Below are 14,897 nucleotides of genomic sequence, written 5' to 3'. Positions count from 1 at the left end.
AAAGTTTCCAACGGTCATCAAAATTCACAATCTTAACATTTTGAAACTGTCCACGTTCAGTCATTTATTTCTTTAATTGAAATTGAAATTATGTGTAGAATGTATTTAGATGCAATTAGGAAAAGTTAATTTTGAAATTAAAATCATCTCTCTCTCTCTTCTGATTTTTTTCTCAACAAAATTATTTCTTTGATAAATTTTGAGATATTTCGATTTTGTTAAAGATTCTCCTCTCATAACTGTTTGGTCATATTTTTAAAAACATTTGAATTTATACATAAATCATACAGTAAATTAAAAATCTATATTTTTCCACATATGTTGTGATTCAAAATTTTATAGATGGGCCTACTTTATTCAGTCAATGAACAAAAGATGTAAAATGAACGTCTCATATGGGTTCAAACATTATAAACATTATTTAAGAAAAAATAAAAATAATTTCATATTCTAATGAGTAGGAATACTAATTAACATGCACCCAAATTTTAATAAATTTTATTCGGTTTAATGTGGAAGATTTTTTACGGCTTTTAATTTGGGTTTTGGACTATGAACCATATAATTTATAAAATATATTAAGTTTACATAAGTATAAATTATAAAATACAATATTAGAGTTTAAAAGTTAAAGATACAATATTATAAAACTATATAATTGGCCTACAAGGAACATTCATATAGTCATTAATGTCAGACTGAAAAGCGAGTTATAAAGATAAGACGCTATATAGAAAAAAAAAACAGCAACATACCAACTAAAGCCAGCTTCAACTTTAATCCAGAGAAGAAGAATACACATTTTATACATAAGTTAGTCTTTGAGCTTAAAAAAATTGCCTATGGTTACATTTCTATCCACAGTTTTGCTTCCGAAAATATTACAACACACAACTTAGTTGCCTCAAGTTTGGGCACAATCGCTAGTTTTCGATACCCGCATCTTGAAGCGGTGAATCGTGAGCCAGCGACTGCAGAGGAGAGAAACAAAACGAGTTAGTTTAGTAAGAATCTGCCTCAAACTTCGTTTGTACATATTATGATAACCTATCATCAGCTCTAAGCTCTTACCTGCTCTTGTGAGCGGAAATACATGAAAGGTGTGTAGTTGAGGAAGTTGGAGACTCTTGATGTGTATATATCAGCATACCTGAAACCATTTTGTGAGGGAAGTGTAAGTGAAGGTTAAATGCGAGCTTGGTGTAAGCTTACAAGTTGCTCAGAAATGCAGAGAAGAAGAATAATATACTTTTCGATTTGTCTCATCAAGTGACTTTTATCCCACAAACCCGCGCGTGAGAGGAAGCCCCACCTGGAAAACAGCCCAAGAAATATAGGTCAGACAGATCCTTTTCTACGTTTTCCGAGTCACCAAACTATGATTTGTTTCGTCTTTGTTTTTCTACCTTTTGTTGAAGAGCTCGCCGTCTGATTCCAGCATTAGGCCAATCTTGTCATCTAGTCTTTGCATTACAATAAGAAGCTTCTGCATGGTCTCTGTCAGTTCTTGATCATCCAAGTTGGTAGCAGCGAGGGTCTAGAAGAAAAAGATAAAGGGATACCTTCATCAGAACCTTCTATCACGAAACTGTAATCTTTTGGCCAAACATACTACCCATTGTATTTAACACGGGAAACAACATGAACTCTGGATCTTTTAAAGAGATAAACAAACCTGAGCAGGACGGCCTTTGCTTCGTCTTTGAAGAGCAAGCCGGAGCTGATTGAAGAGATCCCCAACAACCTCTTTTTGATTTATGAGCTCTATTAGCTCTTCTCGGTGACCTCGACTACCAATTAGAGCCTTATACTGCAAAGAAACAAGACCAAATTGTTATTTTCTTTTCTGTTATTTAAAATAACGAAAGGCAAAAGCCCTCCAAGCTCTGTCATCCAAACCTCTTCTTCCAGTTCACGGCAAATCAGTGCAGTTCGCCACCTGAGATGGACTTTGGATACGCTGACATCAGTGTAGATGTGGTCACCAACATACAAAATCTCATCTCCATGAACGTTGAGTGAACTCTCTATCATTTGAGCACTTCCTCCCGAGTACAAACCTCCTAAGGGAGACAAACAGTGAGAGAAAGAATTTTTTTTAGAATTTCCCTACAGCAAAAATATATACTTCCATTCAGTAGAACCAATGAGAAATAACCTGTTTCAGCCTTGAAGCATGGACGCATCAAGCCCTCTCCAGTCACAACCTCGTACAAAGGGTGTGACATCTGGAAGAACTCTGGCTTCCTAGCAGAAACTATAACCTACATAACATGAATTTGAACCAATAAATTCTAATGCAATCTAGTCTCTGGAAATACAGCTGCTTTAGAAATTAAATGCAGAAATAAATTTTACGTTTGCTCACCATGTCAAAAAGATCTCGCCAGTCCATGTCATTGGGAAGGAATTTGTTAAATGAGTGCTTCATCATTTTGTCAGTGTAGTGATAATCTGAGTTTGTGATAAGCAAGAGCTTTTTACCAGCCTATGAGCGAACAGGACAATATTAACAACTGAAATCATCATAATTAGATATTTCGTGTGAAGACTGAAACATTACCTCCTTTTGATCTAAAAGAGCTAAGGGTAATTCTGGGTCTGGCTCCACAAACAGTTCCGGCTTGGACATGATTTCACTCTGCAAAGAAACTGTCATTCATAATGGGCCTGAGACAACTATTTCTAAGAAAATGATCACAGGATGCACAAACTATCAACCTTTAGTTGTCCTTCAACATGTGCTCTGAAGAGAGCTTTTGCAACAGCCTGAAAACATTAATTAGAGATCAAGACTACGCAAACCTTTCAGAATAATGAAATTTAGGTGCTATGAAACACAAAACCTTGTAAAGTCCTTTATAATCAAGTGTGCCAAGATCTGCCGAAATACATCCATCATCCAATCTATCCACCATCTGAAATAATTGAACTATAATTACTCAGCAGAAACCTGTGACGAAAGTTTTGCAGAAAGACATTCATAGCGGTGAAGAAGCATTGAGAAACCGAATATGCATATTATATGCAAAATAAATCAAGAAAGCAAATTATGTCCACCATTAACTGCAAGTTATTCAGCAACCATTTCTTATAAGAAAAGAACATACCTGTGCATAAGCCAGAGCCTCTGAAACAGAAAAAAATGTATTGAGAAACTCCCATCGACTCTGGTTCCGCAGGTCTACTAACTCCCTTCCATATATCTCACTTTCATACAAACAAAGACAATCAGTGAATGAGACTTGTTCAAATGAAGATCAAGGACTCTAAAACTGTCTTTTCCATCATGTAACCAATGGTGTTAAAAAGTCAAATATACCTGACAGCTTTATTTGATAACATCTTTGTACCGTGCATGGCTCTCTTCACATACCCAAATCTATCGGCCTTGACTAAATTACCTTTCTCTTTGTCAATCATGAGACCCCTGATAACCTATAATAAGAGAAGACATGTTTTGGTTTTAGTACTAAATAAACTAGAGAGAGAATATTACAATGTAGAACCTTTCAACTATCACAAGAATAAACACATCACCAGTTCCGGATCAAAAGCAAGTCCATCAACAGGGAAACCCATGCTCTTTAGATTTTCCATGCAATAGTCATAAGCCTTTCCTTCCCAAGCCTAAACAAGACCATACACTGGCGTCAATTATGAGTTTCTTTTCTGCATACATCTTTCCTACTTATGTATAATTAAATATAGAACTCACCATGACATTGTAGTGCATTAAAGTGTAATCCATATCATATCCGATTGCACTAATGGACCGTAGATTCAAGGTACGACTACAAAATATACCACGAGGAGAGTGTTGCGCAGAGAAAGGACCCTACAATACCAAGCATTAAAATCTAAGACGCCAGAAAGCGAAACAATCCTTAGCAGACACAAATGACTTCGTACATTTATATCTGAGAAATAACAGTGATCCTTAAACTCCAAATACATAAAAGGAATACAACACAACAATGTAAGGATCAGATAACGAACTTGGATACCCAACTCTCTAATCAAATTTTCAGCGGCTTGAGCCTCTGTTCTGGCTACCTCCTCAATTGGACCTTCCAATGTAGCTTGGCCATCTCCTACATGAATACACCACAGTTACATTTCTAATCATGAGACTGCAGAACAGAAAAATGTAAGCTTTTACTCGTACAACGTGACATCCACAGCAAAGGTTCGACCTTTATAGCTCTTATTCATCTCAATATACAAAAAATCCACCGAAAGACCAAAACTTTATTCCACATTTCACTAAAAACCCAAATTGAAATTGGAAGATTGTATGTATACCAAAGGACTGAAGTGGGTCAAGCTTGAGATTCAAATCTCCCTTAGTACTTTGACCGAGATAGTCAACTTCATACTTAGACGAAGTAGTAACCGAGAACACGTCGTCACCAACAGCCACGCGTCCACCGTCAGCTCCGGCGGCTCTGCAACTAATCATCCTTCTAGATCTCCTCTTGTTGTTACTTCTCCTCAAACCAGGCAATTCCGCAGCAGGACATAAAGGAAACTTCATCTTCGTTGCCATATCTCTCCACAGAAGCATTTTGTCGAACACTTGATCGGCACATAGATTCATATTCGTGCCTCCTCGTTTCAATTTTGGTGTACTGTAAAGAGATGAGAGCTGGGGAACGTTAACTGAGAAATTAGGCATCTCTTCATACGCTAGCGAAGAAAACGACAGATCATCGACGTTTGAATTCGGAGAACGGCGTGGTGTTTTTTAAACTTGTAGAAGATGAGAGCGAGAGATGATGATTCTCTCTGAATAAAAGACACGGACGACACAAAGGAGAAACATGTGCTCATAAAATTAAAAGACGCAATCCAAATTTGGTATCAGAATCTTTTCGAATGAATCTACTTATTTTTTTTTTGTTTTCTTATTCATTAAAAGTTAATTAATATAAATTTAGATAAGATTTTTTTTCTTTTTAAAATTATATATTTAGATTAACTTTTTATTTTGTTAAGAGAGATTATGATACGTTTGGATGTATTGATTGTAATTGATATTTTCTTCTTTTTTTTACCCACACATCTATTAGATTATAATTGTATATTGACTTTTATCATATTAATATAATACAATATTATCTATTTGAGGAAAAAATCTTACCAAAAAATCAAAAATAATGAAACTACTAATTAAATATTGGCCTAAGTATCCAACAAATATGATTATATACGACTCCAAATCCGGATAATCCCATAAAAACCCGGATATCCGAATCCTTTTCAAAGCTACTAGCATACTATTATATTCGTTAAAGTCAAGAATTAAAATTAATTTTTGAATATTTTGACAAATAATAAACTAAAAAACTTTAACATACTTTTTTGGAATTAAAATACCAGTTAAGCTTGGCCAAACTACAAATCACAGAGGTGTGTAACTTTGCATTAAACGAGACAGGTTCAAAAGTTATGGTGTGTGAGCGTTTTGGTTCTTATCTACTGCCAAAACTAGACTCAAATTTTGAAGTTGTACATAATGTTCAAATTGTCTTTAGTTGTACACAATGTTGATGTCTAGTGGAAGAGAGATTTTGATCTCTAGAAATATAAGATTTTGTGTCAAAAGGGAAATTATGTGATTGGATTCAGTTCTAATGGAAGATGATAAGAACTATTATGAGATACCCACGTACGAAAAGTAAAGATCCTAAAAAGCTCGAGAATTAATGACAAACAAGAATTTGCATGTGAATGTAGAGAGATGATGATTCTAGAGAAGTTAATGTTGACTCTGCATTCAACGAGACCAACCAAAGAGTTGCTGGAGAACATGTGTTGCATAACTATATAAAAAGAGAAAATATTGAACATGTGTTTAATTTGAAGGCATGGAAGTTAATTTAGAAGCATTAGTGGCTGCTTTGAGCTTACGAGAGTAGAAGAGTATAGGCAGAGAGGCATCACTGCTAGGCCATACCGATTTGCTAGAATACGAGAGATCATATGAGTGATCGTACGAAGGATTTCCTGGAACGAGTGATCCCACAGGTAATGTAGAAAGAAATCTACCGACGGTTTAAATAGGTGACCCCCCACAAAAGGAGACCACCTTCTCTACAAGGACAATGAGATAAGTCTAAATTTACACCGAGGCATATTAAGTTTGGTCATTCAATTTTTCAACAAGTTTCTTAATAGTTACACCACCAAACTTCCTGCCAATAAGTTTGTACTAGTAGGGGGATCGGTCTTCATCATTTATATTTGAAGCAATAAGGTCTCCCTGCGAATGGAAAGGTGCACAAGAAAACCAAGTAATTAATTTGCACTGCATGGATTGGTGGTTGTGACTTTTACACACTATGGACTCCAACTTCAAACCAATTGACAATTAGTGGAGAGACTATATATCTTATATACTAGTCATGATTCTAAAACCACTTCCAATGGAGGTTTTTAAAGAAGATTCTTACATTTAAGTGATTAAAAAAAATCAAAAATGGTAATATAGTTATGCATTGGTTCCTAGTTAAGAATTTTAAGGGTCACTAAAGAACCTTTGATGTGTCAACTTTTTATTGGTTGTCATCATTTTATGTTTTATAGAAAAGTAATATATAAATTTTATAATATAAATTGTAGTTAAAATAAAATTCTTAAGAACTCTAATGGACTTTTACCATTGAAGAAAGAAAAAAAAATAAATCTCAATAAGATTTGTAGTTTTAAATAGCACAAAATTTATGATTACAATAATTTTAAAAACTCACTAAAATTTTTACCATTGGAGGCGCTCTAATCGTGCTTCCCAAAATGAGGCGTATGAAAGGGCATCGATACTATATATTGGAACCGTTCATGGTATAGATTGGAAACAAAGAAGCTAAAAACAAGTCAAAACCATTAGTTTAGGCTTATAATATGTTTTGTGGTTTAACTTAGTCCACTGTAAAAGACTAAAAACATAAAAGTTAAAACCTAGTTGATAAATAAACTTAAACAAAGGAGATGAGAAGTCAAAAAATTAAATGACGAGTGGGAATTGGACATATCATTAGTTAACATTTTTAAAATTATAATAATTTATATATTGAGCATTGTAAAAAAGGAAAAATTTCGTGATATATATATATATATATATATATATATATATATATATTTTAAATTTGGAAGCATTTCTGAGTACAAAGATTTGTTATAAAAATACATGATATAAAAATAATCAAAATATAAATGTTTTTTTTCGTAAGTTTCTTAAATTTGTAAAAAAATAGATCTCATCCCAAATTTCTTTTTATTAGTAGCTTTTGCTTGTTTTTTATTTGTAGTTTGCTAAGAAAAAGTATTAGTTATTCTACTGGCATTTACCTAATTCAGTCTTTTTTCAACCCATGGAAATCTTCTTTCATTAATGTTTGCTATTTTTTTTTTATAGATTAGAGTTATAAAATTGATGCTTTCCTATTAATTTATACTATGCTGGTTTAAAGTTAAATTTTTTTCATTATCAAATCTTATCTTTGGTAAATTTAGATTTCATATAAAGCTATTTATTATTAATAGCAAAAAGAAAGATTGTGAAAAATTTAGATCTTATAGATTAATTTTAATATTCAATCCTTATATAAGAGTTGGACTCAATGCACACATCCAAAAAAATTAGAAACATAATAGAAACAATACAGTAGTTGGGTGATACCTTAGAAAATGCAGAGCAAGAAAAAATTACATATATTCACTGCCATAACAGTTATGTTTTTGTTTGCAATGGCGGGTAAGTCAACAATTCACAAATGTATAACTGTTTTGATCTTCATTAGTTTATTTTCTTGATTTAAACCGTAAGACCTTAGGGGTTTATTTATTTATATTTTATTTTATAATATGATTGAAAATTAATATCACCAAAACCTACTTATCTATTTTTTAATGATATATTTACAGTGCAGACGAAGGCTATTGTTATTCGTGACGCTGACTGTTTTCACCAGTCGAAGTGTACAAAAAAATGTGAAAAGTTTTGTTTAAGAAAAGGGTATACCAATGGATGGTATTGTAGTTCATTTAGGACTTTCATTGGTTGTTGCTGCAAGAAGAATAAAGGACTCAAAACAAAAGTTTCTTCATCAAAAATTTAATATCCATCTTGGTTTTCCTCTTTAATTTGTATGATATTTTCAAATTTATAATTATGATATAAGAGTTTGATATTATGTGAAAGTGATATTAAATCTAAATAATTATCGTTAGATACTTATTATTGGTTATATAAATATATATATATATATATATATATAGATAACTTAAAAACAAAGAAAACAACATTTCTTATTTTTAATTAGTTTTGTTTCTTTTGACTCAATTAATGTCACAATTACCCCCTGTTACATATATGCACTAACAAAAAAAATTAACAGATAAAAGATTAAAAATTAACAGCAAAAATAAACACTGTTCATTCGTTGTCGACTACACTATTCATCACCAAATACAACAAAAAAATTATGGTTATTTATTTGATTAACAACGTAACTAATTATATGGGGATAAATATTTTGTTATTTATTTGTGGTTATTTTGTTAAGAGATTGTAATTTTTAAGTAAATGTTTTATAATGAATATATGTATCAATAAAAATAGTATGATACAAAAATTGATTATATTAACACAATGTAAACCTAAATTATAATGGGATTTAATGGGAATAGAACAAAAAGTAAGATATTTTGAGAATATAAATGAGATAGGTTGGGACGAAACATGAATTTTCATTTTTAAAAAAAATATAAAAAATGTAACAATAAAAATAATATTTCTTTAAAAGTTTCCAATATGAATTTAACTAATTTTTTTTTCCAATACAGCACATATGTTTAACTTAAACTAATAACCAAAATAAAAATATAATAATATTTCATAAAATTTGAAAAATGAAAATAAAAAACATAATTAAATGATATGAACTAAATATAAAGTAAACTGTACAAATATATTAAATTTTAAATTTGTTCCACATGAAAAGACGAAAATATATAAAACAGAAAATCAGGAAAGAATATATAATAGTATAAAACTGAGTATAACGAGATATAAATTTTACATCAAATCCACAAAAGAAAAATGTCAAAAATAAATAAAAAATTATGACAATATATAAAGAGATAATGTAACCAATAAAAAATACAACAATCCGTCCGTAACCCACAAATCATTTTCAACTTTAGGGCCAACATATTTAAAGGGCAACAATATTATCATATAGATCTATATTTGGTGGGAACCCTAATAACATATGTTTCTCTATGATTCTCTACCGCATTTCCGTTTACACCCGTCGACCTATACTATATACACTTAATTTTTCAACTATTAATGAAGCTAGAACTCAACATGTTTTCTATACAAATACAATTTAAGATTTTTAAAAAAATAAAGTATGGATTTTAAAATCATTAGTTCATAACACTGGATTTTATGAAACTTTTTAAAATCCATGTTTGAATAACATATGATTTATAAATTTTACACAAATATCTTATATAATCAAAACAATAAAATTTATATAGTCAATATAGCATGCACAGTATTAATTTTAGTACTTTATGTGGTAAGTTATGATTTGTAAAATATCATTTAAACAAATTTGACCCAAGAACAAAAGAAGAAGCAAATTTTTCAATTCAACAAAATAATAACTTTCATTTAAAGCATCAAAGAATTTTTGTACTATAAAATAGTGATCAAACGATTCATCAATTAACCACGAAACTCAAAACAAACTTTTGCTGTAAAGGTTTCACAAACACCAAACAAGAGAAAAAAAAAATCATTATGAAGGCCTCAACATTCTTCATTGCTTTTTTGGTTATTGTATCATGTAAGTAAATATTATTAGTTATTTATATGAAGTTTAAATTAAAACATGCATACATGTGAAGGTATATATGTTATTTATAAAATGCATACATGTGAATAGTTTTATATACTTGTAAAACTATAATAATGGTTTGGTTTGAATGTATTTTTTTCATTTTATTTAATTTTTCTATATATGGATAACTTTTTGAAGGTGTTGCAATGATAGAAAGCAAAGATTGTGAAACAAACGACGATTGCAAAGACTGGCAACCATGTCCAGTGCCTCTCGCTTGTGTATTTGGCAACTGCGTTTGTCCATGGAAAAATCAATCTAAAATTTTCGTTGCTCCTTGTCCAATCTTTTGTAAACGTATGGGGGAAAGAGCTTTAAACTATTGGCCTCCTTGCGTTTGCACCAAAGATTAAATCAAGAACTATATGTAACGTTGCAATAATGAGATTTGTAAAACCTATAATATATTAATTATGAAAATCTATTCTCGTTTCTTTTATAAAAAATCTCATATCAATTTTTTTTTCTTGTTATATCATGAAATTTTATATCATATCTCGTTTCTTTTATAAAAAATTTTCTTGTGATAAATGTCAACAACTAAAAATCTTTTATTTTTCAAGCAATTTTTTATATTATTGTTGGAGTAGAAAGTGAATTACACAACGACAAAATCGTTAAGAAAAAACGTTATTAAAATTCCTTAACTTTAACAATTCTTTTTTTTTTTAATTTATACTGCTGCATTATTGTCGCAGTGTCGTTAAATTTAGACATGAACGTTGTAAGATGACACCAAAAATGAATTACACAAAGACAAAATTTGTATTGTTTCTTCATGTATAGTATATATGAGCATATCAAATTAAAAAGAATGAAAATGAAATATTTATCAATTTGATAGTTTGAAACAATAGAGCTCCTGAGTTCCATTAGCATGCATGAAGAAGATGTATATTGAAAAAGAGTCAAACCATCACATCTCTCGTAACCAAAATATAATTACGATATGAAATGTATATATAATATATAAATATAATATATTGTACAATTGAGCTAATTTTACAATTTTGTGAAGACTATATTAATTGTACATTTAATATTTTAATATTGTAAAATTATATTAATTGTACAATATTTCGTAATTTACAAGTAAGGTAATCTTATACACGTTTTTATATTTCATCTAACTGTTCTTCAAACACTTTAAATTTAGCATATTACTTATATATATAAACCGGTTTTTAAAATTACTAACACATATGAGCGTGACATGTGTCAAATTTATTTGATAAAATTTTGATATGCGTAAAAAGCTTAGCATAATGTGTACTTAGTTTAGGTGAGTCGGTCAATATCATGTGTAACGTAACTTACTTCAAAAGAATCGTGTATCACCAAGTATTTGTTTAATTTTAATGATTTCTAAGATCAACTCTACTGAAGCAGAGTCGAGAACTTTGATGACCACTATCTTTAAGTCAGAGATCATTGTAGTGTGACGGTTCCGTGAAAAGGGTTTATACAAGACACAACTGCATGTTGTTCTATTGGTTTGTAAAACATAAAATCATAGTTTTCTTTCCCGTTTTTGTCAACATTGGGCCACGACCGACCGGCCCAATCCTTACAAATATGTAAGTAACGGACTCAATTTCTGATGTAATGGTGTCTGTTCATCAGTAAACTTATTATTTGTCACTAGACTAAAGTCACTTCATAAAATCAAAGCTTAACGAAACGATACATGCCATGTTATAATCAGACTCTAGCATCATAATTTTTCACATTTTTGTTCGTTTTTATGAGCCCATCTATACAAATCAAACCCACAAACAATAACTTATAGTAGTCATATTCTGATACATCATAATCAGTTCCTTTATTTTAACCGTTTGGTAAATACACCAAAACCAAACTTAAACTCTCCTTTGATAGTCCCAACAAGGTGGGATTTCAAATTACAACTTGGACACCACTTTCCTCAACTGGTCAGGAGCATCTTTAACATGGTCTGGTATAGGTACACCGCAGAAGAGAGTAACCCTCGACGTTGATACCATCACTTTCTCCTCCGATGATTTCTTCGTCTTCTTTGTTTTCCATAACCTTACCTCCCATACCTAAAAGTTCGTTACACACCAAACTCGTGTCACTACTTACGAACGTATCGTTTATATTGTATTAGGTTGTATATAGTTATATGATAATGTTTTTTATTCGTAAAATAGATAAAAGACAATTTGCATTGGTTTAGTTAAATGCATGTTAAATGTAACCGACAAGGCGACAACTTTGTACTATACCTGTTTTGCCGGTTGATTCTACATTTTTACATGCAAAACTCGTTTCCGTTATTAACATGAAATGAATCTATTTTAATAAATAAAATAGGTGAAATATTAATCATAAATATTAGTATTTAATAAATAAAAATGATGTCCAATAAACAAAAAATATTAACTAATTAATACGTTACTTCTCATTTTTAGGTGAAAATAACTAAGATTCCCCCAAATAACGTTCATAGTATTATATATATATGTACAAATATCTTTGATTTTCTTACCTTTATATACTTATTCATCAAAAACATATTTCAAAATTTTAAAACTAAAATTTTAATGGAAATTAAGAGATTTGATGAATGAACATTATTAAATATTGATGGATGTTGTTTTAAATAAATTTTTCTTTTTTGATGGATGAACATTATAAACTTATCTCCTTTACCAATGTAAAAAATAAAATAAAAAATTTAATTGTGTTCTTTTTTTTTGTTTTAAAGTAAAACTATCGACTTGTCAAATTGCAAAATAACATTTTCATAAGTTCAATTATTATTTATTTATAAAACAAGTCGACATTTAAACTAAAAAAAGAAAAAATAAAACAAATGTATACACGTGTGTTCTGTGTAAGAAGAAATGGTTACCTGAATATTTTTGCCGACGGAGACTGGAAAAGATTCGGCGAAGATAGAGTCACCGAGAGAAGCAGGTCGGAGGTGGTGAATGGAGAGATGGATACCGGCAACTCGTTTATAACCAGAGGCGACTCCGGCGCCGAGACTAGCGAGTCCCTCGGCAATGAGAGCGGATACGCCGCCGTGCAAGACTTTGAACGGCTGGCAGCATTTTTCAGTTACGGTGAGGTGGCCGGAGACTCTGGTGGCTGAAAGCTCTTGGAATACGAATCCTAAGGTTTTAAGCGGCTGATCAATTATATATTCCGGCGACTTTGGATCCATTTTCTTAGGTTTTAACGATCGAACCAAAGCTTTGTTTGTGGTCTGGTTTGCTCTTTTAAGAAGTTTGTTATTGGGTTTGTTGGGCTTATTGAAAAAGGCTTAATGGGCCTTTTGTACGAATGTCACTGTCATAATCTCTCATCTACTAACTCACCTTACACTGTGGGGCTGAAACATTTTATTTAAAGTATAAAGTATAAACCACATCTTTCATTGTTGGCCTGTCTTACAATTTTTTTGTTGAACAAAAGATAAAAAACCACATATCATTGAGAAATTTGAGGCACATACACCATGCCGAAACTTATAAAATATATTAATCAGAAATGCAGGCGGCCTAACTATCCCCTGGTACTAGTCGGAAAGTATTCCAAACTCGGGACATACAGTGTGGTGGCGCTTCGGGGAGTAGTTCACTCTGAAACACTTCAGTGCGTTTCTACCGGGGCTTACCGGATTAGCCGATAGGGTTTATCAAAACAAAAAAAAAATATTAATTTGTATAATTTTTATTTATTTATATACTAAAAAATACATCATTTAAAATTTGTGACTAATTAGTAATGAGGACATTGGTGTGAGAAGAATCTTGAGATTCAAATCTAACTTTGCAGCAACAAGCACCAGTCTTTGAGTGAACGTCCATGCGTACGCAAGCCCCTCCTTTGTATCCTTTAGATTTGCAAGTTGCATTGCATTTCATTGAGTCTGTACATTTTCCCGGTAGACATGGTATCCTTTGTCCTGGTTAGTTCATACAAAAACATATTAATAAAATTCTAAATAGAAATTAGTCATATTTGGGACTATTAAATGTTTTTGTTTATGAAGTTTTTTTGAATCATTTTATTACTTTTATGCAAATGTTAAAAGCTTAAAAGATATATTAAAAAAAAACTCTGATCAATCGTAAAATATTATTCTAAATGTTGAGAGATATTTTTTCAAAAATTTTAAGTTGTCAAAACCAATGAAAAAAAGTTCAAGTCACCTTTCACCACTGACTGCACTAACTTAATAAAAATAGTAATTATAAAACAGCTGTAAACAAAAAAAAAAAATCTACAACAAAAAGCATTACAAGTTTATGACAAACAATTTATTTATTTAATTATTTTTTCAACAAACAATTTACGAAAAAGACATAAATTTACAATTTTCCCCCTTTTTAGGGATTTTCATATACCATAATAGTTTTAGGCCCAAAAAATAAATAAAACCCACTAAAACAAAATTAAATTTGTTTATTTTTCAACTAAACACATTACCTTTTAGTGGGTAGTTATGAAAAAAAATCAAAACATATCATTTTTAGCATGGATATAGTATATAGAAATATGCATCTTATTTAGAAAAACCTAATACATTTTAATGAACATATTTATGCATATAAAAACATTAATTAACAACCAATATATTAAATTGACTTATACCTATTAATTTGACATAACTGTAAACTGACTAATACATTAATTGACATCCAATATGTTTTTTGTAAATTGATATATTGAAAAAAAAAATTAAAATGATCTAACCTAAATAAATAAATAAGTAACCTGAAATTATTGGCAGAAGAATAAGAACAAGCACCATTAACGAAAATAATAAACAAGATGAAAATTTATTTGTCATCATTATTTCAAATATACGTCTATCTCACTCGAAGAAAAATTAAAGAGTTGGAAAGTTGAAAACCAAAGTAAGAAAAGTTCTTATATTATTGAAATATGGATACTTAATTCTAACATATATATAGACAGAAGCTTCACAAAAAAAAAAAAAAAAAAAAAAAG

General features: G+C 30.6%; 4 protein-coding genes and 1 long non-coding RNA gene across 5 annotated transcripts; 2 read left to right on the top strand and 3 right to left on the bottom strand.

Moving 5' to 3' along the window:
* Nucleotides 1-731: 731 nt before the first annotated feature.
* On the bottom strand, nt 732-4,805 carry LOC17875709 (5'-nucleotidase domain-containing protein 4). Its single transcript, XM_006280103.2, has 17 exons — nt 4,306-4,805; nt 4,000-4,094; nt 3,719-3,838; nt 3,541-3,630; nt 3,323-3,438; nt 3,111-3,210; nt 2,847-2,918; nt 2,722-2,769; nt 2,564-2,641; nt 2,369-2,488; nt 2,159-2,264; nt 1,900-2,063; nt 1,676-1,810; nt 1,407-1,537; nt 1,250-1,312; nt 1,072-1,150; nt 732-971 (listed from the first exon to the last, which is right to left on the bottom strand). Exons 1-17 carry the CDS (start codon nt 4,676-4,678, stop codon nt 924-926), a joined length of 1,938 nt encoding a protein of 645 aa, XP_006280165.1. The 5' UTR covers nt 4,679-4,805; the 3' UTR covers nt 732-923.
* A 2,857-nt stretch (nt 4,806-7,662) lies between these two features.
* Nucleotides 7,663-8,202, top strand: LOC17876141 (defensin-like protein 76). Its single transcript, XM_006279462.2, has 2 exons — nt 7,663-7,756; nt 7,927-8,202. Exons 1-2 carry the CDS (start codon nt 7,690-7,692, stop codon nt 8,118-8,120), a joined length of 261 nt encoding a protein of 86 aa, XP_006279524.1. The 5' UTR covers nt 7,663-7,689; the 3' UTR covers nt 8,121-8,202.
* Nucleotides 8,203-9,739: 1,537 nt separating this feature from the next.
* LOC111828598 lies at nt 9,740-10,380 on the top strand. The gene is made up of 2 exons (XR_002832414.1): nt 9,740-9,860; nt 10,053-10,380. It is a non-coding gene; the product is annotated as an uncharacterized LOC111828598 (long non-coding RNA).
* A 1,289-nt stretch (nt 10,381-11,669) lies between these two features.
* Nucleotides 11,670-13,207, bottom strand: LOC17876136 (1,4-dihydroxy-2-naphthoyl-CoA thioesterase 2). The gene is made up of 2 exons (XM_006281829.2): nt 12,790-13,207; nt 11,670-11,977 (listed from the first exon to the last, which is right to left on the bottom strand). Exons 1-2 carry the CDS (start codon nt 13,102-13,104, stop codon nt 11,816-11,818), a joined length of 477 nt encoding a protein of 158 aa, XP_006281891.1. The 5' UTR covers nt 13,105-13,207; the 3' UTR covers nt 11,670-11,815.
* Nucleotides 13,208-13,595: 388 nt separating this feature from the next.
* LOC111832669 (putative defensin-like protein 83) lies at nt 13,596-14,842 on the bottom strand. The gene is made up of 2 exons (XM_023790307.1): nt 14,661-14,842; nt 13,596-13,848 (listed from the first exon to the last, which is right to left on the bottom strand). The coding sequence occupies exons 1-2, from the start codon at nt 14,737-14,739 to the stop codon at nt 13,658-13,660; spliced, it is 270 nt and encodes an 89-aa protein (XP_023646075.1). The 5' UTR covers nt 14,740-14,842; the 3' UTR covers nt 13,596-13,657.
* Nucleotides 14,843-14,897: the final 55 nt, after the last annotated feature.

This window comes from Capsella rubella, unplaced genomic scaffold (assembly GCF_000375325.1).
Source record: "Capsella rubella cultivar Monte Gargano unplaced genomic scaffold, Caprub1_0 scaffold_8, whole genome shotgun sequence".
Taxonomy (NCBI): domain Eukaryota; kingdom Viridiplantae; phylum Streptophyta; class Magnoliopsida; order Brassicales; family Brassicaceae; genus Capsella; species Capsella rubella.
This window is presented reverse-complemented; position numbering and strand designations above follow the sequence as displayed.

What these genes read in the sequence shown, in the direction of transcription:
- LOC17875709 (XM_006280103.2), bottom strand. Translation starts at nt 4,678, where the DNA reads ATGCCTAATTTCTCAGTTAACGTTCCCCAGCTCTCATCTCTTTACAGT. An exon ending in TTGCTTTTGATCCGGAACTG is followed by an intron (nt 3,439 to 3,540) that starts GTGATGTGTTTA and finishes CTCTTATTATAG; the next exon opens with GTTATCAGGGGTCTCATGAT. An exon ending in TTATCAAATAAAGCTGTCAG is followed by an intron (nt 3,211 to 3,322) that starts GTATATTTGACT and finishes TTTGTATGAAAG; the next exon opens with TGAGATATATGGAAGGGAGT.
- LOC17876141 (XM_006279462.2), top strand. Translation starts at nt 7,690, where the DNA reads ATGCAGAGCAAGAAAAAATTACATATATTCACTGCCATAACAGTTATG. An exon ending in GTTTTTGTTTGCAATGGCGG is followed by an intron (nt 7,757 to 7,926) that starts GTAAGTCAACAA and finishes ATATATTTACAG; the next exon opens with TGCAGACGAAGGCTATTGTT.
- LOC17876136 (XM_006281829.2), bottom strand. Translation starts at nt 13,104, where the DNA reads ATGGATCCAAAGTCGCCGGAATATATAATTGATCAGCCGCTTAAAACC. An exon ending in CCGTCGGCAAAAATATTCAG is followed by an intron (nt 11,978 to 12,789) that starts GTAACCATTTCT and finishes ACGAACTTTTAG; the next exon opens with GTATGGGAGGTAAGGTTATG.
- LOC111832669 (XM_023790307.1), bottom strand. Translation starts at nt 14,739, where the DNA reads ATGATGACAAATAAATTTTCATCTTGTTTATTATTTTCGTTAATGGTG. An exon ending in TCTTCTGCCAATAATTTCAG is followed by an intron (nt 13,849 to 14,660) that starts GTTACTTATTTA and finishes TGAACTAACCAG; the next exon opens with GACAAAGGATACCATGTCTA.